The 24,318-nt window shown below is 37.1% G+C and overlaps 5 protein-coding genes across 7 annotated transcripts; 3 read left to right on the top strand and 2 right to left on the bottom strand.

Annotated features, from left to right (window-relative positions):
• The first annotated feature begins 29 nt into the window (after window positions 1-29).
• Window positions 30-16,353, top strand: LOC103495150 (mevalonate kinase-like). Of its 2 annotated transcripts, none has more exons than XM_051084729.1 (4): window positions 30-1,139; window positions 1,703-1,943; window positions 3,738-4,049; window positions 16,218-16,353. In XM_051084729.1, exons 1-3 carry the CDS (start codon window positions 1,007-1,009, stop codon window positions 4,045-4,047), a joined length of 684 nt encoding a protein of 227 aa, XP_050940686.1. In that variant the 5' UTR covers window positions 30-1,006; the 3' UTR covers window positions 4,048-4,049; window positions 16,218-16,353. The 2 variants fall into 2 exon arrangements, 1 of the variants encoding a protein (XP_050940686.1); XR_007820981.1 differs by lacking the exon at window positions 16,218-16,353 and adding an exon at window positions 2,043-2,280 and having other exon boundaries at window positions 31-1,139; window positions 3,097-3,881.
• LOC103495159 (putative pentatricopeptide repeat-containing protein At3g05240) lies at window positions 5,491-7,274 on the bottom strand. The gene has a single exon (XM_008456631.2). The coding sequence runs from the start codon at window positions 7,272-7,274 to the stop codon at window positions 5,589-5,591; it is 1,686 nt and encodes a 561-aa protein (XP_008454853.2). The 3' UTR covers window positions 5,491-5,588.
• Window positions 5,491-8,122, bottom strand: LOC103495165 (uncharacterized). The gene has a single exon (XM_051084730.1). The coding sequence runs from the start codon at window positions 8,120-8,122 to the stop codon at window positions 7,445-7,447; it is 678 nt and encodes a 225-aa protein (XP_050940687.1). The 3' UTR covers window positions 5,491-7,444.
• LOC103495144 (uncharacterized) lies at window positions 9,128-12,952 on the top strand. Its single transcript, XM_008456611.3, has 7 exons — window positions 9,128-9,308; window positions 10,147-10,241; window positions 10,334-10,413; window positions 10,502-10,557; window positions 10,657-10,769; window positions 11,700-11,761; window positions 12,549-12,952. The coding sequence occupies exons 1-7, from the start codon at window positions 9,170-9,172 to the stop codon at window positions 12,838-12,840; spliced, it is 837 nt and encodes a 278-aa protein (XP_008454833.2). The 5' UTR covers window positions 9,128-9,169; the 3' UTR covers window positions 12,841-12,952.
• On the top strand, window positions 14,572-23,932 carry LOC103495132 (mevalonate kinase). 2 transcript variants are annotated; one of them, XM_008456603.2, is made up of 5 exons: window positions 14,572-15,015; window positions 15,583-15,823; window positions 15,907-16,160; window positions 22,499-22,912; window positions 23,664-23,932. In XM_008456603.2, the coding sequence occupies exons 1-5, from the start codon at window positions 14,883-14,885 to the stop codon at window positions 23,780-23,782; spliced, it is 1,161 nt and encodes a 386-aa protein (XP_008454825.2). In that variant the 5' UTR covers window positions 14,572-14,882; the 3' UTR covers window positions 23,783-23,932. The 2 variants fall into 2 exon arrangements, with proteins under 2 accessions (XP_008454825.2, XP_050940685.1); XM_051084728.1 differs by having other exon boundaries at window positions 14,608-15,015; window positions 23,673-23,932.
• The last annotated feature ends 386 nt before the right edge of the window (window positions 23,933-24,318 follow it).

Genomic DNA, 24,318 nt, shown 5'->3' with positions numbered 1-24,318 from the left:
GTTCAACTGAAAAGTAAAAACACGCGCCCAGTCCACGCCGATTCGTCTTCTGCTTTCCTTCGTCTCTCTCTGTCCGATCGATTTCCATCTCATTTTCGCCCACAGACCCACGTCGATCCGAATCCTATATCTCATCGGCCTTCAAGTTCGTCTTCTCATTCTCGCCGCCGGTCTCCTCATCCTCGCCGTGACGCCGTCTATCTCCTCCTCACCGTCAGTTCGGCCCTCGCCTTCCATCTTGAGGTTAGTACAAATTGATTTTATATCATAAAGATCCTATTTGAATACTTTACAAACCTCTTTTTACATCATTGTTAGTATCTTATTTTTAAAGAAAAGAAAATAAAAAAACAAAAGAACAAGAAACGCCTTTACTTCTACCTTTTAATTTAGCTGATCGTAGAACCTTGATTTTATGATGCTGTAATTACAATTTTGTAGAAAATACTGTAATTACATTTACATTTTGTAATTAATTTTGTAGAATCTTGTAGAACCAAAAATGATTTTGAATTTGAAAAAAAATAATGCAATCGGACAATTCAATCCAATCTAATCTATAGTTTACGGATTGGATTAGATTAGAAACTAAATTTTGCCAACCCGACCCAACAAAAAAAAATGCTTTTTAGATAAGATATTCTGTTGCAGCTGCCACGTACAAAAAGGCCACACTTTTGCATGTAAAAGGGTTACTTTTTTTCTTTATGCCCTTTTCATTTCTTCCTTTCGTGATTGGGTTTTACAGAGAAAGCTCAAGCTTCCTTCTTCTTGCTTTGTTCTTCTGTGCGTGTTGATTTCTCCTTTTTTATGGAAGATTTTTCTGTAGGTGATGAAAATGAAGAAAATGAAGAGAGAGAAAACATTATTGAAAGCATATTGGTTTCAATGATCGACGAATCTGCGGCAGTTTGTCAATTCAACGATTTGCTTCGATTGCTGTTCTACACAGAGAAGAGACACCCAGAATAAGCTAGAATATTCTATTGAAATTCATTAGAAAATAATGGAAGTCAAAGCCAGAGCTCCCGGGAAAATCATACTCGCCGGTGAACATGCCGTCGTCCATGGATCCACAGCCATTGCCGCTTCCGTTGATCTCTACACTACAGCTTCAGTTAGATTGCCAAGTTCTTCTGGTGCTCTCTCTATCTCTATCTCTTATTTGGGTTGACTCTTATATAGGTGTTTGGTACTGAACATATGATTTGGAAGGTGGATTTGTGGATTGTCAGTTTCTTTCATTTGGGTGATCTAATTCGTTGATACCCATTTGATTATTGATGATATTTCTATGGGTTTTTGATTCAATGAACCCATTTTATTTTATGGGTTATTAATCCGGGTAGGAAAGCATTGTAGCCTTTTGTAGTTATGTTCTAATTTTCAGTTTTCTGGGTATTTTTCTTCTTCATGTTGCATTCATATTCACATTCTGGTGTTACTTGATTTTCATGTGTGAATTTGAATGAAACTCGTGTTCTTAGCATTCAAGAAAAAGTGAAGATAGAAATGAATTTTAGATGCACAATTGTTGCTGTAGAAGGTGTCAGAACAGCTATATGCCTTTGTGACCTCTACATCTTGGTTTAATTGTTACTTTTCACAGATTGCTTCTCATTATTGAAAAACTTATCAACATCTCATCCCTCAAGTTTTTTGTACTCCCTTTTCCTCATATATTTACATGCTTTCTTACCAGACGAGAATGATATTGTGAAACTCCAATTGAAGGACCTGAAACTTGAGTTTTCATGGCCAGTTAGTAGAAGCAGGGAAGCTTTGGGTGTATTTGTCGGTGCCATCTCGTCACCCACAACATGCCCTGCAGAGTGCTTGAAATCAATTGCATCTCTGGTCGAGGATCAAAACATTCCGGAGGCGAAAATTGGACTTGCTTCTGGAGTGGCAGCATTTCTTTGGCTCTGTTCTTCCATCCTAGGGTATGCATTTCACTCATGAAAGGTTTGGCAGATTTTAACCTGTGCAGTCTGCATTTCACTGTGTCTGCTCCCTTGTGTTTTAAATTTGTGCCTGTTGAGGTGGCCATCACTTCTGAGCTTCCTCTTGGATCTGGCTTGGGATCATCAGCAGCGTTTTGCGTTGCCCTATCAGCTGCTCTGCTTGCTTTATCAGGTTCTGTGAACGTGGATCGGGAGCATCATGGATGGATGGTATATAAAGAAGATGAACTAGATTTGTTGAACAAGTGGGCCTTTGAGGGTGAAAAGATAATCCATGGAAAACCCTCTGGAATAGACAACACAGGGAGCACATATGGTATGCAAAATCCATTTTTCTTCAATCTTCCACTTTTGTTCAACTGCTTGTTTGAAGGTTGTAGTTTTTTGTTGGCTACTGCAATACTTTATTGGATTTTATTTGTCTCTAAAGCAAAGTGGACTGTTTAAGAACTAACTTTGCATCTGCTAGGCATTCTTGCTCAAGATCTGACTTTACTCTATATCACTATGAAAGCTGATTAAGTCTTATGTGTCAAGAGCCAAGGTTTAGGAATATCAAAAAGTAATCCAATTGTATCATAGAAATTTTTCAGAGTACAGAGATAGCATGCTATCCTAATGGAAATTTCAAGTACGATAAGTTCATGATGTTCTGAATAATATGTTTCAATCACTGGGTTACTTGGACCATTTAATCAAATTGCGCCAATTTTTTTATGTGTTTGTGTTAAGCCACCAATACTGTCACATATAACCGTAGAAATAAGGGGAAGTTGGCATGTGAGATGAAGGAGGGAAATGCGGGATTAGGGAAACTGAATGGTGGGCTCAACGGTTAGTTAGGATTGGGGGGAGTTTTAACAGGGAAGATTCAGAGAGAAAGGGGCGCAGAATTTTGTGGAGGAAAATCAGGACTATCTCACTTCTTGAGAGATAGGAGGAGTATTAGTAGCAGTTTCCATTGCTCTGGTTTATTTTTCTGTAATTACGTTTTCTGTTTTGATCTTGTTTTCATTGCTTCGTTGGAAGTCTTGTGTTCTGGTTAGGGAAGGATTGCTATCCTAGTAGTGTTCTTTGATTTTCTTTTCATTTCTATCAATAAAGTAGAGTCACCATACTGGTGTTTTATCAGATTGATATCAGAGCAACTGAATCTGGGCAAATGCAAAGAGATGGCTAAGAAGAGCGAAGAAAGACTGAACTTCGTTGAGCAAGAGATTCTGGAGATGAGGACAGAGATGAAGAAGTTACCTGCAATGGAAGAGAATATGTCCTTGATCTCAAAGAGCATTGAGAATATTAACGTGCAGATGGAGAAACAGCAATTACAACAGCAAACTATTCTGTAATATATTGATGGAATCAACTGGGATTGATTCAGCGACTGAGATGAAGATGGGGGAGTCGAAAACTGATTGGAGGAATGATGACCATAAGATGTTTGTTCTGAGCAAATTAAGTAGGTCGAGATGCCAATCTTCAACGGAACGGATCCCAATTCTTGGTTATTCAGAGCAGACTGTTATTTCAAAATCCATAACCTCACCGAATCCGAGAAAATGTCAGTTGCCATTATAAGCTTCGACGGTCCGGCCCATGACTAGTATTGATCACAGGATGAGCGGGAATCGTTTAAGAGTTGGGATGACTTGAAGCAGAACATGTTCACAAGGTTCCAAACGATTAGGGATGGCACCTTGGTGGCAAGGTTTCTGACGATCACACAGGAACTCGTGGTGGAGGAATATCGGAATAGGTTTCACAAGTACTTAGATTTGTGCCTGTTGAGGTGGCCATCACTTCTGAGCTTCCTCTTGGATCTGGCTTGGGATCATCAGCAGCGTTTTGTGTTGCCCTATCAGCTGCTCTGCTTGCTTTATCAGGTTTTGTGAACGTGGATTGGGAGCATCGTAGATGGATGATATATAAAGAAGATGAACTAGATTTGTTGAACAAGTGGGCCTTTGAGGGTGAAAAGATAATCCATGGAAAACCCTCTGGAATAGACAACACAGTGAGCACATATGGTATGCAAAATCCATTTTTCTTCAATCTCCCCACTTTTGTTCAACTGTTTGTTTGAAGGTTGTAGTTTTTTGTTGGCTACTGCAATACTTTGGTTGGCATGAAATCAAATAGTTGGTAAGACAGAGATGACCTTGTTCATTACACTTCCTTGAAAAAGGGAAGGAGAATTTTCCAACCATGTAGAGTGGATTACAAAAGTCTTCTACTTGGATATAAAATCAGGGAGATTCTCAGACTATGGTCGTTTAAAAAATTAGTACATTTGCACCAACAGCAGAGAAGAGCAGCTAGTCTAAGAAGTCATAATAAGGCTTAGCTTTCCAAAAGGCAGTTGTTTCTTTCCCTCCATAGAGTCTTGTTGAAAGCTTTCACCAAAGATTCAGTTCATGAGTTCATGAGTTCTTTAATATGCCTATTTTAGAAAGATTTGGAGGGGGAAAACGGTCATTTCCTATTTCGAAAGTAGATATTTTCAGACTTCCCTTTTCTTTTGCCTTAGCAATCTGTCAAAGTAGTGTTGAACCATGATGACGTTTTGCTTAGATGTATAGAAGTATTGACCTGAAATTTGCCCTACTTCTAGAAAATGTTTAGGGAATTTTTATATTTTTTAAGACGCATTCAAATTCCCTTGGTCCATATCAATGTTTGTAGTTGCTTCTCCTTATTGATTTTTGTTTTAACTCTTAAGCTAAATAGCCGATATTATCCTTTTATTTCCCTTTGAAAACCATATATACTGAATTAAAACATAAATAAATGAGTTATTGTTTCTCTGAAGTTGGCCATGATACAAGGAAATGGCAAATATGCGTACCTCATATTTCATAACGGTGCTTGTGTTGTTCTGGTTATCTGTTTTCTGAGGAAATCCCATAAATATACGAGGGAATGTCAGCGATTTGGAAATCAAATTATCTGTCAGAGTTATAATTAACACTAAATTTGATCAATTTTGTTTTTTGTTTTGGCTTCCAACCCACGGTATCTAATTTCTAATTTCTCTTGGACGCCTTAGTGGCCTCTTGTCACACCCTCCTCTATTTTAAGGATTTTTTTTTTCTTTTGCTGTCTTTGTTCTCTGTCTTCCTCATGTATACTCCCAGATGTCCAAAATCACGTAATATCCATTTGAAAGCACAGACCAGGCCTCACAGATTTTGATAGTCCAAGCACATCAATCAACATTAAACTCGTGCCTTTTTTTTTTATACATGTGGTGCACTCATTTGTGCCTGTCCCTGGAGGTTGCTACATCCAGGCATTTATCTGTGTTTTCTGATGTCAGTACTGTGGCATTTTGGCTGCCGTTTGAGAGAAAATTATTTACTCTTAGATTTTTTTTCAAAGAGATATGTTTGTGAGAAGAAATTGTTGGAGGTGGCTGCACAATACTGCTTGTATTCTATCATAAACCATCTTCCATGTAGACATTGCCGATACTGCACAATAATTACACGGACCAATAGAATTAAATAATAAAATCATCTAATAACGTATAATAAAATCATCTAATAACGTATCAGATATTTGATTTTTCATTTAAACAAAGAAGGAATTTTCGTAATCCAATACATGCATCAGCTACTAAGGCAGTCAGTTCATTTCAACAAAACTGTTCCCACGTGTTTTCCCAATTTTTTTATGCTTTAAAATATCTCTAGCCAGCTTCATTTCCTCCCAATTACAAGCTTTGGCATGAATATTTGACAAAAGAACATAAACACCACTACTAGAATTCTTCAACTCTACTATGTGACTTTTCACTCTGTTGGCAAGACCTACATTTCCATACATTTCACAACCATTCAGAATAGAACTCAAGATAGTTGCATTAGGCTGCGTTGGCATTTTCACCAGGAGCTCCTCGGCCTCTTCGGAGTGGCCTGCTCGACTCAAAAGATCAATCATGCAGCCATAATGCTCCATGGTAGGCTCAATACCGTAAACCTCCATCATGGAAGTAAAATGTTTCCGACCCTCTTCGACCAGCCCGAGATGGCTGCATGCCCATAGAACTGCTATGTAGGTGATTTGGTCAGGAGCAACTTCAGCTTCTTCTTCCATTCTTCTGAACACATTCAGCGCTTCTTTGCCTTTACCTTGGATTGCTAAGCCTGATATCATCGTTGTCCACGCCATTACATCTTTCTTCCTCAACTTGCTGAAGATCTTCAATGCAGTATCTGCATCTCCAGATTTGGCATACATGTCCATAAGAGCAGTTCCAATGGCAACAAACTCATGGAAATTTGCTTTCAACACACGAGCATGTAAACTTTGTCCTGTTGATCGAAACCGCAGGTGGGTGCAAGCTCTTATCACACTCAAAAACGTTGCTTTATTAGGAACAAACCCAGCCAGTTCCATGTCAACGAAAAGACGCAAAGCCTCTGCTCCTCGACCATATTGACTAAAAGCACTGATCATTGAATTCCAAACAACCAAGTTTCTTTGAGGCATCTTGTCAAACAGATTCCGTGCAGTCACCAACTTGCCACATTTTGCATACATATCCATGATTGCAGTTGCAAGTATTACATTGAAGCGAGAGTTTGTGTGAAATGGATCCAAACCAAGTTGGCGAAGACGATAGCGGACCAGTTTCCCAGTATGGATATCCCTACAACGAGCAGCTGCAGCCAAGGCAGTGGTCATGGTGATTTCATTAGGCTCCACACCTTCATTCTCCATATCTTTGAACAATCTCAAAGCTTCTTTGGGCTGATCATTGTTCACAAACCCTGCAATTAAGGAAGTCCAAGCGACCACATTCCATTTGGGAATAAACTCAAACACCTTAAGCCCAGAATTCAAATCTCCACAAGAAACATACATATTGAGCAAACAAGAAGAAGTGTACACATCTAATTCAAACCCAGTTTTCACGATTCGATTATGAACACTTTGTCCATACACAAGAAGATCGATTACAGAGCAAACTTTCAACACAAAAGGGAAGGTGAAATGGTCCGGGTAGAAGCCTTTACGCTGCATTTCTTCATACATAAACAGAGCTCCAAACTTGTCACCGCCATTGCAGTACCCTTTAATCATCGAGTTCCAGACGTAGACAGTTAGCTGATCAGTTTGATCGAATACTGTTCTGGCGTATTCAATGTCACCCAGTTCGGAATTTGCGCAAAAATCAATAAGTCTGCTGCAGGGGATTATGTTCTTGACGACTGAAGTTTTGATCATCAGACTGTGAATCTGTTTCAACTCCTTCATGGTTTTGCATTTTTCCAAGAAACTCAAAATAGTGTAATAACTCTGGTTCATTATCTTCGTTCTCAATCAGAAATGCGAGATTGAAGATTATGGAAGTGAACCATCGAGTAAGAATTATGTTAAAGATATGAAGGGGATATATCTATTAAATCCCTCGCTATAATCTCATTCGAAGAAAAAAAATGCTTATTAGATAACATATTCTTTATCGAATAGCTCGCTCAGAAGATTCTCCTACCTTTAAGTTTTCTTCTCAAACTCTTCATCTTTGGACTGTAAAACCCTAATTTCCTAACCCATTTTTGCACTTCAGATCTTCTCAATCCCAAGGCAATCAAAATGCCAAAAAGGCCAAACCCCAAAACAAAATGTTTCGAAATCCCGATTTTCTGCCACAATTGAATCAATGCAACACTGAATACAGCAAATCCAAGAATCCCACAAACCTCATTGATCTCAAAATCAGTCACAAACAACAAAACCAAACCACAAACCATCAAAAACCCAATAAACAATGGCGTCTTCTTCCTTTTACCTCTCCATCCATCATAGTCACCTCCACCAAAACCCCTCCACAGCCTCGAACCACCTCCGTTTCCATCTCCTCCACTCAATTCCGCGACGACTAAATCCAGAGGTGGCGGTAAGATCTTGATATTGGAGGCTAAGAGAGAAGCCAATTCAAGCACTAATTTGGTTGATCTCTGGAATCCAGGACTTCTCTTCTTCTTTCTAGCGCAAATGGTCAATGTTTGAGGCTGCAATCCATCGGAAACTGCTACAAAGGTCGAAATGAATGGGGATTTGGGTGGAGTTATGGGATTTGAAAGGGTGAAATTGAGAAGAGGGTTGAAGAAAATGGAGCAACTTGAAGAAGAAGCTATGGCTGTGGTGTGCATTTTAGTTTGATGCGTTGCTTTTGGGAGGGAGAGATAGAGGAGAAGATGACGTATAAATGACCGTTGAGATCCACATACTTTGGCGTTTGGAGTTCGCAAAAAAATTGAAATTTTTTAGGCAATTTTTTCTTCAAAAAAATAGGTTGAAATTTAGGGTTACTGAAATATAGCAAAAAAATAAACCAAATATCACACACTTTGGAATTCTAGAGACAAAATTATAATTTAATCTAAGTTCATTTTTATAAATATAATAATAAACCCAAATATTTACGTTTTAGATAACAAAATAAGAAAGTTCGTACTATTTTTATAAATTTTAAATATATCTTTGAATAACGCGGATCATTTTTCACTTCATTTTCTTTATTTTTCTTTAAGATTTATTCATCTTCTCTCCACATTATTAATTTTTCATATTATTACGGCTTCTTTCGTTTATAATATTACGACTATTTATGTAATATTTATTAATTTCTTCATTTCTTTTTCCATAATTCCTCCCTTCTTCTTCATTTCTATCTTGTTTTTTTTTCTTGGTACAAGATTTAAATGATATTAGTATTTAAATGATAGTGGTATAGGATCTAAATGATCGTGTATCAATAGTTAAAGGATGTTGTCTTACCCAAATAGGAAGAGAGATATACCACTAATAGATGTTTAGATTTGGTACAAAATCATTTAGAGTAGTTACAAGATTGTTTAAGTTGGGTACAAGTTCGTTTAGAATTTGGTAAGGGTATAATATCATTTAGATTTTTTACAAGATCATTTAGACCGATATTTTAGGGGTATTTTTGTTATTTCACGTAGCGAGAATATATGTTTTTTTTAAAAAAAATTGTTTTAAGATTTTGTTCTATTTTTTTAAAAAAAAAAAAAAACCTGTTTAATCTAACTATAATTTAGAACAAAATTTAGAAGTTTTTTCCTTCCGTTAAAAGTCGGAAATTTTGGGGCAAATTTATAATTTATTATAATTTATGTGTGTATATATTAAAAGTCGACTTGTCGTTTAATCGAGTTGTCGTTCACTGTAAACCCATGTCGGAGAAGTCCATGGAATTGCAGAGCACTGCGTCAATGGAGATTAAGACAAGCACTTCCACTTCGGACTATACGGACCCTTGCCCGATCTGCCTTGGACCCATAAATCAATCTTCCTATCTCGATAAGTGCTTTCGTAAGTCTTTATTTCTCTTAATCTGATCTTTCTTTCGTTTTTCTTGAATTTTCCTGTCATCTAAATAGAAATTGATTTAGAAAATTTATTCATTTTTATGAATCGGGGTTTCTTTTTTCCGATTCCTGTAGTGACCCATTTGGAAATAATCCTTTACATGTTACTGTATCAACAGATGAACTGAGAATCACTCTGTTCTCCTTTTATTCGGAGATTTTAGCTTTTAGCTTTTCCCCCAATTATCAAGGTTTCTGCCACTGTTATTCGTATTTGATGAACGAACTTGTTTGATGATTATAGTATCTTGTATGATGATTAACTGAATTCATTTGTTATAGAGATGAACTAGCTAATTCCTTAGCTTTGAGCGGAAAAAAAAGTTCTTCTGGAGATGCTTAATTTGATTTAATATACACAGTTCTTTAGTGGCTGTATACTTTAAGCAAGGAATTTTGAGTGTCATTATGGCATCATCTTCTTGATGAAATGGAAAACAGAAACAGCAGCGAGAATGCGTTAGTTTTCTTGGATATGTTGAATGTAATCATTGATGAACTCTTCTACTATCTTTGAGATGAATATGTTCATTTAATTTAAATTTAATATACTTTCTTATGTCTAGGCATGAATATTAGTCTGGTATCATGTTGATTACCAGTAATTTCTAAAGTTTAAACCTTAAAGTTTTGGTGAATTTGATCATTTAGTTAACTCTAAAGAGTCTATTTGTTCATTCATGTTGAGTACAACGTACCATTTAGAAAAAGAGGAATGTCGATAAAGTTTGTCGAGAAGTTTGAATGGTTTTATCTTTTAACTCTATTTATCTGTCTTGCAGATAACTTTTGTTACAATTGCATTGTACAATGGACCAAAGTGGTTTCTGGGAAGCGCTCCTGCAGACTTTCCTCCATTAAATGTCCTTTATGCAAGGTTCAATTTATCTTCCCCCGTTAATCTTGTTTTACTTTAGCATTCCATACTTCTAGTATTGCATTTCTTATTTTCGTATAATTAATCACCAGACAAAAAGTTCATCTATAATACATGGGTTAGATGGACACCATTTCCAAAGACATTATGTTAATCCAGATTTCCAGGATAGGTATCTTCGTGTTGACATTTCCCCTAGTTCTTCTATTTTTATTTTCTCTACCTTAATTGACTACGGCTATTATTAATGCTATTTGCAGCTTTATCTTATCAAAAGCTCATAAGTATAGATTACAGTGCTACTATACTGAACCAGGTCGTTTTTTGTTTATCGTTCAACTTATTATGTGATGATGCTCCAACATTTACATCTGGTTACTTGGATTTGTGAATTTCCCTAATTGTCTGCATGTAGGTTTCTTGAATGACATATTTGATGTACAGAGGTATTGGAAGTTACAGAAGTATCTCCAGGCAAACCAGTGGCTTGAAGTTTGGTTGAAGAGGGAACTTCAAGCTTTGATTCAGGTTAGTGTCTTATTTTCTTACATCACATTTATACTTCTATGGGATATTGCTTCCTTTGGCCCCCTTTTTCCTTGGAGAATTGTTTGCCTCCAATATCAAACAACATTCTCAATTGTCAAGACCAAATAGGTGGATGGTAAAGGGAGGGAGCTTTTCATTCCTACAGCCGGATTCTTGGGGAAATGAATTCTATCATTGCTCCTAGTAGTTAATGAAATTCTTAATTACAAAATGTCCCTGTTGATCCATCAATAATGGACCATTTGTTAATGAGACACAAGACAAACCTAGAAAGTATTTTTTCTGCAAATCATCCCAATAGTTTCTAACAAAGCCATCCAATTATCCAAGTAATTGGTATCCTATTGAAACATAGAAATCATTGACTAGTGTCGCCTACTTGCTTCAAGCATATATGGAATGGCCGATCATTCATTGAGTTCATGAGTTTTTTAGTGAGTTTTTTAAGACCCCACTAATCAGGCTTACACTTTTGAGCTCATAATGAATGAAATTCACCCTGGACGAAGATCGAATCTCCCCTCCACATAGGCACGTAAAAAGGTAGGACAGCGATGGAGTTTCTCCCATTTGTGGCATAGTGGGCTTTGGGATGGGTTGTCCTTCTAAGGATGAGGGGGTTTGTCTGTTGATTGAGGATTTAAGAACTTTATTTTATTTCAATGGTGAGGAAACCTATGTGTATTGTGGAAGTAGACAAGATTAGGTAAAGATGTGCAACTTCCTTTATCTGTGAGGAATTGAGAACTCTGTTTTAGTAGAAAAGGGATTACTGTAGACGAAATGAGATAGCGGTGGTAGATTTATGTTACCGTTTCTATTGCATAGTTTCTTGATTTATCTATTCTGTTTCTCTGTAGTACAGTTCATTGTTGATGATCACTGATAGAGTTTTATTCACTTTTACAGGAAGAAGATGTTGACATAATTATGCATCACTTTGTTGGTTTAATTAATTCATTTTTTCGTAGGTAATACTAATAATCATCCATCATTAGATTCTATACTTTGGTCAAATAAAAATTTGGTTAAAAACACCAATTTCGTGGCTAGTCCCTAAGTTTTAGTTTGTAATAAGTCCCTGTGAGCAGTTTTTATAATATAGTGTCCATACCATATAAGTACCGTAAAAAATTAATGGAATTTCTGACCCAAGTATATGCAATCAGTAGCACTTTTGGGGTTAATAATTAAGTGTGTAATAACATTTTTAAAGAATTATAAAATTTATCAATGCTAGACTCTTATCAACGATATAATCTATCACTAACAGACTTTGAGAGCTTATCTAAATTTTGCTATATCTACAAGTTCTTTTGCATTTTGTGCTGTATCTTGTAATGTTTTAGATCAGATTGTTCTATTTGCAACTTGATAAACTAGTTAGGGATCACATGTGCTTGTAAACTACAAAGATTAAGATGTTACCTAATAAAAAATGACACTCTGACTAAATCATTATGATAAGTACGGAGACTAAATTGTTACATACTAAAGGTTAAAAGACTAAGTTGTTACACATTTGAAAGTAGATAGACAAAATTGTTACAAACTAGAGAGTTCGGGGGCTGATATTTTTTTCTTTTTCTTCAATGCTATTCATTTTGGCTTGACATGTAGAATTGTTCAAAACTCATTTTCATTCATCTCTCTTACTATGACCTATCCCCTATCCACATGAATGTAAGTATGCATAGATATGATAACTGATTACTCTCTGAAATCTGCTTCTTGTTCTTTGTTTTTTTCTCCTCAAAGAAATGAACCTAAGTATCAAACAGAAACTCCTGAACTGAAGAGGAAGAGGTTTAGCCAAACGATTCTTGATGCTGCAAAGCCATTCCTTTCGGCAAGAGCTGATCGATTCATGCTCGAGTTGGAGCTATTTCTTGCTTCAGGTTTGAACATTGAAGCCTATGATTCAGTTTACTTGCAACGGTTGGGTTGGAACGAGCCTATAGTGCTGAGCGTGGCTAACGAAGAAGATCTTGGACTCAAATCTGTAACTCCATACTTGTATATCTTTGACAATGACCCTGATGATGATTAAACAAGCTCTTACGCATTTTAATTATTTTTGTGAAAGTAAGTCTTGTGTTATCTCCCCACCTTTCAGTACGAATATAATTAAAAGTTGGCATCTGTTAAGCTGTCTGCTTTAACTTTTCGTTGTTGAATTTGAATTTTGAGAATCTTGTAACTACATATTAATACTTCTCTTATTGAGATTGGCTGCTTACTAGAGCCATCAGCCATCAACACAGATGGAAAAACGGTCGGTTCAGGTTTGATTTTAGCCAAAATCGATTTGAGTTAATTGTATAGAAGAGAAACTAAATAGACATTGAATGGATGGAATTTGTGTACAGATGACGAGTTAATATGGAATGACCCAGTCCTAAACAAAGCCTTCTGGTGATGTCATAGAGCACTTTACTGTCCAAAACTCTTTCGCACACCAGGAGGCATCCTTCCGCTCCATCATGTCCGCATTATCCTTTGTTTAAAGCATATGTGCATTATTTTGAAAGTTACATTACAACTAATGAACTTTAATAAACGTTCAAAACTCGATTAGACTTTTTTTAACTTCAAAATGAAAATTGTTGAGTCATCAAAGCCTTTCTGGCCGAGTCGCCGCATTGTTCTGGATTAACTCTACACTAATTTTCATCCAAAATTTGATATTATTAAAATAAAAGTGTCAACAATTTTATAGGTAGTCGTAGTTCTTAGCTTTTAAACTTTTATATAATACTAGTGAAAGACATGTGCATGACACATATAATGTGTAGCAATATAGTAAACATTGCGTGTGTATGTTTAGGTTGTGTAAAATTTAAAGATGCAAAATTCAAAATGTAATAAAATAATATGTATATCGAAGAAGTTACGATAATTAAATTAAAATATAAGAATCTAAATGTAAGATTTCATGTATAAAAAAAATGATTTCTTTTATAAACAATATTTTTTGTACAATTTGATCACTGTTGTCTATGGACTTGATCCAAACTTTTGTTGTCTTCATTGAAATTTCTTTAGATAGTGCAACAAAAAGTTGTTAATGAGAAAACACATTTTTTAGGAAGGTATATTCCAACATTAGGAATTGTTTGTCCTTGTGCTTTGTTAATTGTCCTTACAAAGCATAATGAAAGAGAAATTATTTTCTCTTGAACTTGAATGGATATCTATTATTGTTTGGCGGTTTAGTGGTATTCGTGGAAGAAAAATCTGTTTTACTACATAATTGCCCATTGTTATTTCAACATTATTGTTAAATGATCGACATATCAATCTTGTCCCATTACACAATCTATTTGATAGATACAAATTTTTCAATTACAACTTTGGTAGAAAAAATCAATGGAATCTTTTATATAGTAGAAAAAATTTTACAAAAATTTTTCAAGTTCCAAATCTTTAAATGTATATTGTTAATTAGAATTAATAAGATAGTTCAAGTCTTCACATCCGTGCTTTAATTATATAGTGGGTAAATGAAAAACCATTTGCATTAATATTGTGTATATTTTAATTCCAATAAGATATAATTAATTCAAGAATGGTGTACCTTTTATAATTATATATATTAAAAAAAAATAAAAAAAAATTATCATAAAACTTAGATTTAGAATATAGAATTAATTCAAAAATATAATGCATAGAAAAAAGTTTCTCCAAATTTTATATATACTGTAAATCAGATCGTTTAAAAGAACAATTAAATTAGACCCAAAAGTTAAACCAACAAAGTTTATTTTTTTTCCTTCTTAAAAGCATTTTAGAAATGAGTGCATCTGAAGTAGATTCATACCCACATCGTGAAAACCAACAATCTCTCGGGGAAACAAACAAAACAACGAAGCAGTGTTTTGACATTTATTGAAGCTTTTGTTGAGCAAGGAAGTCACATGTATCATGAGGAGAATAAAAGAAATGGGGAAAAAAATATTATTGAAAGCATATTGGTTTCAATGATCGACGCGGCAGTTTGTCAATTCAACGATTTGCTTCGAATGCTGTGCTACACAGAGTAGAGACACCCAGAATAAGCTAGAAAACTCTATTGAAATTCTTTAGAAAATAATGGAAGTCAAAGCCAGAGCTCCCGGAAAAATCATACTCGCCGGTGAACATGCCGTTGTCCATGGATCCACCGCCGTTGCCGCTTCTGTTGATCTCTACACTACAGCTTCAGTTAGATTGCCAAGTTCTTCAGGTGCTCTCTCTATCTCTATCTCTTATTTGGGTTGACTTTTATATGGGTGTTTGGTACTGAACGTATGATTTGGAAGGTGGATTTGTGGATTGTCAGTGTCTTTCATTTGGGTGATCATATTGCTGGATACCCATTTGATGATTGATGATATTTCTATGGGTTTTTGATTCAATGAACCCATTTCATTTTATGGGTTATTAATCTGGGTAGGAAAGCATTGTAGCCTTTTGTAGTTATGTTCTAATTTTCAGTTTTCTGGGTATTTTTCTTGTTCATGTTACAACCATATTCACATTCGGGTGTTACTTGATTTGCATGTGTGAATTTGCTTGAAACTCTTGTTCTTAGCATTCAAGAAAAAGTGAAGATAGAAATGAATTTAGATGCACAATTGTTGCTGTAGAAGGTGTCAGAACAGCTATATGCCTTTGTTTAATAGCTTATTGCTTCTCATGGTTTAATAGGTTGTCACAGATTGCTTCTCATGATTGAAAAATTTATGAACATCTCATCCCTCTAGTATTTTGTACTCCCTTTTCCTCATCAATTTACATGCTTTCTTATCAGACGAGAATGATATTGTGAAACTCCAACTGAAGGACCTGGAACTTGAGTTTTCATGGCCAGTTAGTAGAGTCAGGGAAGCTTTGGGTGTATTTGTTGGTGCCATCTCGTCACCCACAACATGCCCTGCAGAGTGCTTGAAATCAATTGCATCTCTGGTCGAGGATCAAAACATTCCGGAGGCGAAAATTGGACTTGCTTCTGGAGTGGCAGCATTTCTTTGGCTCTGTTCTTCCATTCTAGGGTATGTATTTCACTCATGAAAGGTTTGACAGATTTTAATCGGTGCAGTCTCCATTTCACAGTGTCTGCTCCCTTGTGTTTCAGATTTGTGCCTGTTGAGGTGGCCATCACTTCTGAGCTTCCTCTTGGATCTGGCTTGGGATCATCAGCCGCGTTTTGCGTTGCCCTATCAGCTGCTCTGCTTGCTTTATCAGGTTCTGTGAACGTGGATCGGGAGCATCATGGATGGATGATATATAAAGAAGATGAACTAGATTTGTTGAACAAGTGGGCCTTTGAGGGTGAAAAGATAATCCATGGAAAACCCTCTGGAATAGACAACACAGTGAGCACATATGGTATGCAAAATCCATTTTTCTTCAATCTTCCACTTTTATTCAACTGCTTGTTTGAAGGTTGTAGTTTTTTGTTGGCTACTGCAATACTTTATAGGATTTTATTTGTCTCTGAAGCAAAGTGGACTGTTTAAGAACTAACTTCGCATCTGCTAGGCGTTCTTGCTCAAGAACTGACTTTACTCTATACCACTATGAAAGCTGATTAAGTCTTATGTGTCAAGGGCTAAGATTTAGGAATATCAAAAAGTAATCCAATTGTATCATAGAACTTTTTCAGAGTACAGAGATAGCATGCTATCCGAATGGAAATTTCAAGTACGATAAGTTTATGATGTTCTGAATAATATGTTTCAATCACTGGGTTACTTGGACCATTTAATCAAATTGCGCCAATTTTTTTATGTGTTTGTGTTAAGCCGCCAATACTTGTCACATATAACCATAGAAATAAGGGAAAGTTGGCATGTGAGGTGAAGGAGGGAAATGTGGGATTAGGGAAACTGAATGGTGGACCCAACAGTTAGTTAGGATTGGGGGGAGTTTTAACAGGGAAGATTCAGAGAGAAAGGGGCGCAGAATTTTGTGGAGGAAAATCAGGACTATCTCACTTCTTGAGAGATAGGAGTAGTAGTAGCAGTTTCCATCGCTCTGGTTTATTTTTCTGTAATTACGTTTCTGTTTTGATTTTGTTTTCATTTAGAAGTCTTGTGTTCTGGTTAGGGAAGGATTGCTATCTTAGTAGTGTTATTTGATTTGATTTTCATTTCTTATTGTAATTAAGTTTGAATATCAATAAAGTAGAGTCACCATATTGGTGTTCTATCAAATTGGTATCAGAGAAACTGAATCTGGGCAAACGCAAGGAGATGGCTAAAAAGAGCAAAGAAAGACTAGACTTTGTTGAGCAAGAGATTCTGGAGATGAGGACAGAGATGAAGAAGTTACCTGCAATGGAAGAGAATATGTCCTTGATCTCAAAGAGCATTGAGAATATTAACGTGCAGATGGAGAAACAACAATTACAACAACAACTATTCTGAAATATATTGAGGGAATCATCCAGGACAAGGCAGCTACAGCGATCAAAACAGAAGGTTCTCCGAGCGTGGCGACGGGGACTGATTTAGCGATTGAGATGATGACAGGGGAGCCGAAAACTGATCGGAGGAATGATGACAATAAGACGTTTGATCGGAGAAAATTTAAGAAGGTCGAGATGCCTATCTTCAACGGAACGGATCCCGATTCTTGGTTATTCAGAGCAAACTGTTATTTCAAAATCCATAACCTCACTGAATCCGAGAAAATGTCAGTAGCCATTATAAGCTTCGATGGTCTGGCCCTTAACTGGTATCGATCATAGGATGAGCAGGAATCGTTTAAGAGTTGGGATGACTTGAAGGAGAAGATGTTGACAAGGTTCCGAATGATTAGGGATGGCACGTTGGTGGGAAGGTTCCTGACGATCAAACAGGAAACCACTGTGGGAATATCGGAATTGGTTCGACAAGTACTTAGCTCTGGTGGCTTTTCTGCAGACAGTGGTGCTAGAAGAGCGTTTATGAATGAGCTTAGCCATGGTTAAAGACTGAAGTAGAAGTGTTGGAACCTCGTGGGCTAGCCCAAATGATGATACTAGCCTTAAAGATTGAGAATAGGGAGAGAGTAAGGAAGGAATGTGGGCTTATTAGTGTGTATGGAAGTAAATTCCAATATAATCTGCCCAAAGCCAAGGACAATACAGAAACCAAATCAGCAACAGCCACAATTGGTGAACCACTCCAATGAGGACGATCACCCTTAGGGGAGTAACAACGACGGATAACCGGAGAGAGGGTCCTTCAAAACGACTGTCGAATGCTGAATTTCAGGCTAGGAGAGAAAAGGGACTGTGCTTTAAATGCGACGAGAAATATTATGCAAGGCATCGTTGTAAGGCTAAAGAACAAAAGGAATTGAAGATGCTAGTAGTTCGAGAAGATGGAGAAGAGTTTGAAATAATTGAGGAAGAAGTGGAAGGCGAAGTAGCTAAAGAAAACACCATTGAGGTAGATATTGTAGAGAATTTAATCCATTCATTCAATAGTGGGGCTGACAAACCCAGGTACTATGAAGGTGAAGGGTAAAGTGAAGAATGAAGATGTGGTAGTATTGATAGACTGTTGGGCCACCCACAATTTTATATCTGAGAAATTAGTTTCTGACCTAAATCTGCCATTGAAATCTACATCTAGTTATAAAGTTATTCTTGGGTTAGGGGTAGCTATCAAAGGAAAGGGAATTTTTGGAAAGGTAGAAGTCTTGTTGGGAGACTGGAAGGTCGTGGATAGCCTCTTACCATTGGAGCTTGGGGGAGTTGATGTGATTCTCGAAATGCATTGATTATGTTCCCTTGGGGTAACAGAGGTGGATTGGAAACATTTAGTAATGACATTCTGATGGAACTCTTTCTAGTATTCAATCACAATCTCTTTTTATTGATAGTGATGCTCAATTACAAGTAATACTCTCTCTCTTGGCTATTCTATCTCTCAAGAATTAACCAAAGACTTTTTCATAAGATTTCCCTCCCTATTTACTCGTCTTCTATGGCTATTTATCATATGCAGACCCAACTACTTTTCTAACAGAAATCCTAACTGACTTAGCTAACTGATTGTAACAGTTTCTGTTATCAGACTTACAAGTAAACTTAATTGCTTTTCTTTCTTCTACCCTATGTTTGGATGATAGGGGTCTATCACATTCTAGCGTGAGGGAAGAAAGGTGATAATTAGAGGGGATCCTAGCCTCACCAAGAAAGGGGTGAGTTTGAAGAGCATTGTAAAATCATGGGTGGGTGAAGACCAAGGATTTTTGGTGGAATGCCAAGCAATTAAAGGGAATGTAGCAATGGAAGAGTTGTACAAGGAAGAGAGTGAGCTTATAGTTGACGATGCTATTTCACCTTTGTTGAGAAAGTTTGAAGATGTATTTGAATGGCTTGAAACTTTGCCTCCCAAAAGAGGAATTGAACACCATATACATTTAAAACAAGGGACCAATCCAGTCGACGTGAGACCCTATCATTATGCCTATCAACAAAAGGAAGAGATGGAAAGGTTAGTTGATGAGATGTTGGCTTCGGGAATTATTCGACCCAGCACCAGCCCATACTCAAGTCTTGTACTATTGGTAAGGAAGAAAGACGGAAGTTGGCGGTTTTGTGTCGATTACAGAACACTTAGCAATGTCACTATATTGGACAAGTTTCCTATACCAATCATTGAAGAGTGTTTGATGAATGGAACGGTGCCAATGTGTTTTCCAAGATCAACTTGAAGGCAGGCTATCATCAAATCAGAATGAATCAAGAGGATGTGGAAAAGATGGTCTTTCGCACTCATGAAGGGCATTACGAGTTCTTAGTCATGCCTTTCGGTTTAACTAATGCCCCCTCTACCTTCCGAGCTTGAATGAATGCGGGTTTTAGACCATATATGAGAAGGTTTGTATTAGTTTTCTTTGACGACATCTTAGTCATAGCAAGGAATTGGAAGAACATATGCAACATCTGGAATTGGTGTTGGAAATTTTGAGAGCAAATGGATTGTATGCGAACCTAGCCAAATGTAGTTTTGCTAAAGAGAGGGTCGGTTACTTGGGACATGTCATATCTGAAAAAGGAGTGGAGGTGGACCCCGAGAAGATTAGAGCCATTAAAGAATGGCCAACTCCAACCAACATGCGAGAGGTAAGAGGTTTCTTGGGTTTGACTAGGTATTATCGCCGGTTTATGCAAAATTATGGCAGTACCGCAGGCCCGCTTACCCAACTATTGAAGAATGGAGCTTTCAAGTGGAATGAAGAAGCAAATGAATCTTTTGAGAAGTTGAAAACGGCCATGATGACTTTACCCGTGTTGGCCATGCCTGATTTTAACTTACCATTTGAAATCGAAACAGATGCATCTGGATATGGAGTTGGGGCTGTTCTGACTCAAGCTAAGTGACCTATTGTATACTTTAGCCGAACTTTGAGCACAAGAGATAGGGCCAGACCAGAATATGAGGGGGAATTGATCGTTGTGGTGTTTGCCGTGCAGAGATGGAGACCATATTTATTGGGAAGGAAGTTCATCGTGAAAACTGATTAGAGGTCTCTTAAGTTCTTGCTGGAATAACGTGTAATTCAGCCACAATACCATAAATGGATAGTCAAATTGTTGGGTTATTCTTTTGAAGAGGTTTATAGGCCCGGGTTAGAGAACAAGGCAACCGATGCATTGTCAAGGGTGTCACCTACTGTACATCTAAATTAGATTACTGGTCCTGCCCTCATAGACTTGGCTATTATACAAGAAGTGGAGAATGATCCTAGACTAAAGGAGATCAAAAGCATAGTGGAGCAACATCCAGATGACATACCCAACTTCACCATACATAAAGGGGTGTTACAATTCAAGGGAAGGTTAGTTATATCCAAGACTTCCTCTTTATTACCAACTATTTTACATACATATCATGACTCGGTGTTTGGTAGACATTCGGGATTTTTTAGAACTTATAAGAGGATTACTGGAGATTTGTATTGGGACAAAATGAAGAAAGACAGTAAGAAGTACTGTGAGGAGTGTTCTATTTGCCAAAGGAATAATATATTCGCTTTATCACCAGCAAGATTGCTCACCCCCTAGAGATACCGGATACTATATGGACTGACATATCTATGGATTTCATAGATGGTTTACCCAAGTTGGCTAGATATGAAGTAATATTTGTAGTAGTGGATAGGATGAGTAAGTATGCCCATTTCATAGCCCTAAAACATCCCTACACGGCTAAATCAGTAGCTGAAGTGTTTGTAAAGGAAATTGTTCGATTACATGGATACCTGAGATCAATTGTATCAAATCGAGATAGGGTATTTGTTAGTCACTTCTGGAATGAGCTATTCAGGTTGGCTGGAACGAAACTCCATAGAAGTTTGGCATACCATCCACAAACCGATGGACAAACCGAGGTGGTGAATAGAGGGTTTGAGGTTTATCTCAGATGTTTTTCTGGAGAAAGGCTGAGAGAGTGGATGAATTGGCTGCACTAGGCTAAATATTGGTATAACACCACTCTCAACAGATCTATTGGCATCACCCTTTCCAAGCGGTATATGGAAGGTTACCACTCCCTTGTTTTATTATTGGGGACATGAAAACACTCAATTTGGCATTAGACCAGCAGCTGAAAGACGAAGACATAGCTTTGTGAGCCCTAAAAGAACACGTATGCATGGCTAAGAAGAAAATGAAGAAGAATGCAAATTTGAAGAGGAGGGCTAATGATTTTCAAGTTGGTGACATGGTTTTTCTAAAACTTAGACCCTACCGGCAGGTATCTTTAAGAAGAAAATGCAATGAGAAGCTATCACCGAAATATTTTGGGCCTTACAAGATATTGGAGGAGTACGGGCCAGTAGCATACAAGCTGGAGTTGCCGACCACAGCTGCCATTCACCTAGTTTTTCACGTGTCTCAATTGAAGTAGGCTTTAGGGGATTATACTCAAGTCCAGCCGATTGAACCTTACTTGACTGAAACCCATGAATGGATGACACAACCAGAAGAAGTGTATGGCTACAGGAAGAATCCTAGTACAATGGATTGGGAGGTGCTCATCAGTTGGAAAGGTTTACCCCACACAAAGCCACTTGGGAAGTTTGTGATGACTTCAAGCAACAGTTCCTTGACTAACCTTGAGGACAAGGTGGATTTAGTGGAGGAAAGTAGTGTTAAGCCACCAGTACTTTTCACATATAAATATAGAAATAAGGGGAAGTTGGCCTGTGAGATGGAGGGAAATGCGGGATTAGGGAAACTGAATGGTGGGCTCAGCAGTTAGCTAGGATTGGGGGGAGTTTTAATAGGGAAGATTCAGAGAGAAAGGGGCGCATAATTTTGTGGAGGAAAATCAGGACTATCTCACTCCTTGAGAGATAGGAGGAGTAGTAGTAGCAGGTTCCATCGCTCTGGTTTATTTTTCTGTAATTACGTTTCTGTTTTGATCTTGTTTTCATTGCTTTGTTTTCATTGCTTTGTTGGAAGTCTTGTGTTCTGGTTAGGGAAGGATTGCTGTCCTAGCAGTGTTCTTTGATTTTCTTTTCATTTCTTATTGTAATTAAGTTTGAATATCAATAAAGTAGAGTCACCATACTGGCGTTCTATCAGTTTGCGTGTGTGTAATTTCATTGCTGGAATTCGGTTTCAAATCACAATTCACATCAAATTACTTGTTTGTTTGTTAGAGTTCTAAAGTAACAGAAGTCTTTGTTTTGTCTCTCTCATACAAGAAAATCTTATGTATCAGGGGGCATGATCAAGTTCAGGTCAGGAAATTTGACTCTCATTAAATCCAATATGGCATTGAAAATGCTTATTACAAACACAAAAGTTGGAAGAAACACAAAGGCTTTAGTTGCTGGTGTTTCAGAAAGGGCCATTAGACATCCTGATGCAATGAAATCAGTGTTCAATGCTGTCAATTCTATCAGCAATGAGTTATCAATCCTTATTCAGTCACCAATTCACGACGAGGTGTCCCTAACTGAGAATGAAGAGAAGTTGGCAGAATTGATGGAAATGAATCAAGGTTTACTTCAATGTATGGGTGTAAGCCATGCATCTATCGAAACCGTTCTCCGGACTAGCTTGAAATACAAGCTAATTTCCAAATTGACAGGAGCTGGAGGTGGAGGCTGTGTTCTTACACTGTTGCCTAACTGTATCCTTTTTCTGATATGGAATCTTATAGTATGATTCTTCATCTGCCCTCACTTATACCTTTTTATTTCCTTCTTATGAGTATTGATGTTTTTGGAGTTCGTTGGTAGGACTCTCAGTATGCTATTTATTTAAGGGTTGATCTCCATGATTTGGTCAAATCTCCTTAAATTTTGTTGTTGATTTCAAATGTGGATAGGTTTCTCATGTGATACATTTTCTTGAGCTGGTACCTTAAGAAAACGTGCAACATTAAATACTGTTAGTATCTAGTAACAATTAGGTCCTTTTAAGATATTTGACTTTAACATATGATCAAATAAAATAATAGGGGCTAGTGTAAATGTCATCACTCCTCTTCTTTTGATTTCAAGGAAAACTGAAGACCTTTTTTGTGTCCTCTTGTTAACTTGGGATCCCAACTCTCCCTTGTTTATTATATTCTATGCTGTCAATAAAATATCTGTTTTCTATCATTTTCATAGGGACTAACTTGAAACAAAAACAAACTAGGGAACTCAAGTGATAACTTAACCTGAACTTAGCAGCAATATGAGAAGTTCAGGCACTCAACATGGATGGTGTCATTATTCCATATTTTATGCATTGCCCCCTCCAATGAGGATAATTTTATAATATTTATATCAGCATTCATTTATTCTAGTCCATAAGAAAAGAAAACTGCTGCTTGGATTCATCTTATTGTCGTCAGAAGAAACATATTGTTGTATTTTCTTAACCATGTGAAACAGTACTTTCAGGGAAAGTTGTCGATGAAGTAATCGCAGAGCTTGAGTCATGTGGATTTGAATGCTTCATTGCTGGGATTGGAGGAAAAGGAGTAGAGATCTCGTTCAGTGATTTGTCTTGAATTTTCAAGGTGTTCTTTGAATGAAACGAACTCTTTTTCTGTTGTCCCTTCCTTTCATGAAGTATAATACTCGCACTATCACTTGAAATTTTCTTGATATAATGCTTCACACCGGTCCCTAATAAGAGTTATAAAAAAAATTCTCTTTCAGTTTATTTGTTCATCAACCAGGCAAGATTCAGGATGGGGTCTATAGGGTAAATTGTTGATCAAGATCAGAGTAGAAAGCTCTATCTGCTCATGACACTCTACTTTCTGGCCTTCTACTTGCTTTATCACATGGTAAAATTACCATAATAACTCATACAGCACACATGCTAGGTCTTAAAACTCTATTTTGGACACTCATTCTTGTTATGACACCATCGCTCGACACATTCTTTGCTCTTGCCCTCACCACTTATTTTCCATTCTTGTTCTGAAGACAACATTCCATATTTGTCCAAATTTAAAATATACGGAACCATATATGAAAATGAGTTGTAAGAGTGAGAATAGAAGTGCAAGTGTTGAGTCAGCAAGTACGACAGTGATAC

The sequence above is a fragment of the Cucumis melo genome, chromosome 5, assembly GCF_025177605.1.
Source record: "Cucumis melo cultivar AY chromosome 5, USDA_Cmelo_AY_1.0, whole genome shotgun sequence".
NCBI lineage: Eukaryota > Viridiplantae > Streptophyta > Magnoliopsida > Cucurbitales > Cucurbitaceae > Cucumis > Cucumis melo.
The sequence above is the reverse complement of the archived record's forward strand: the minus strand, read 5'-3'. Positions and strand labels throughout refer to the sequence as shown.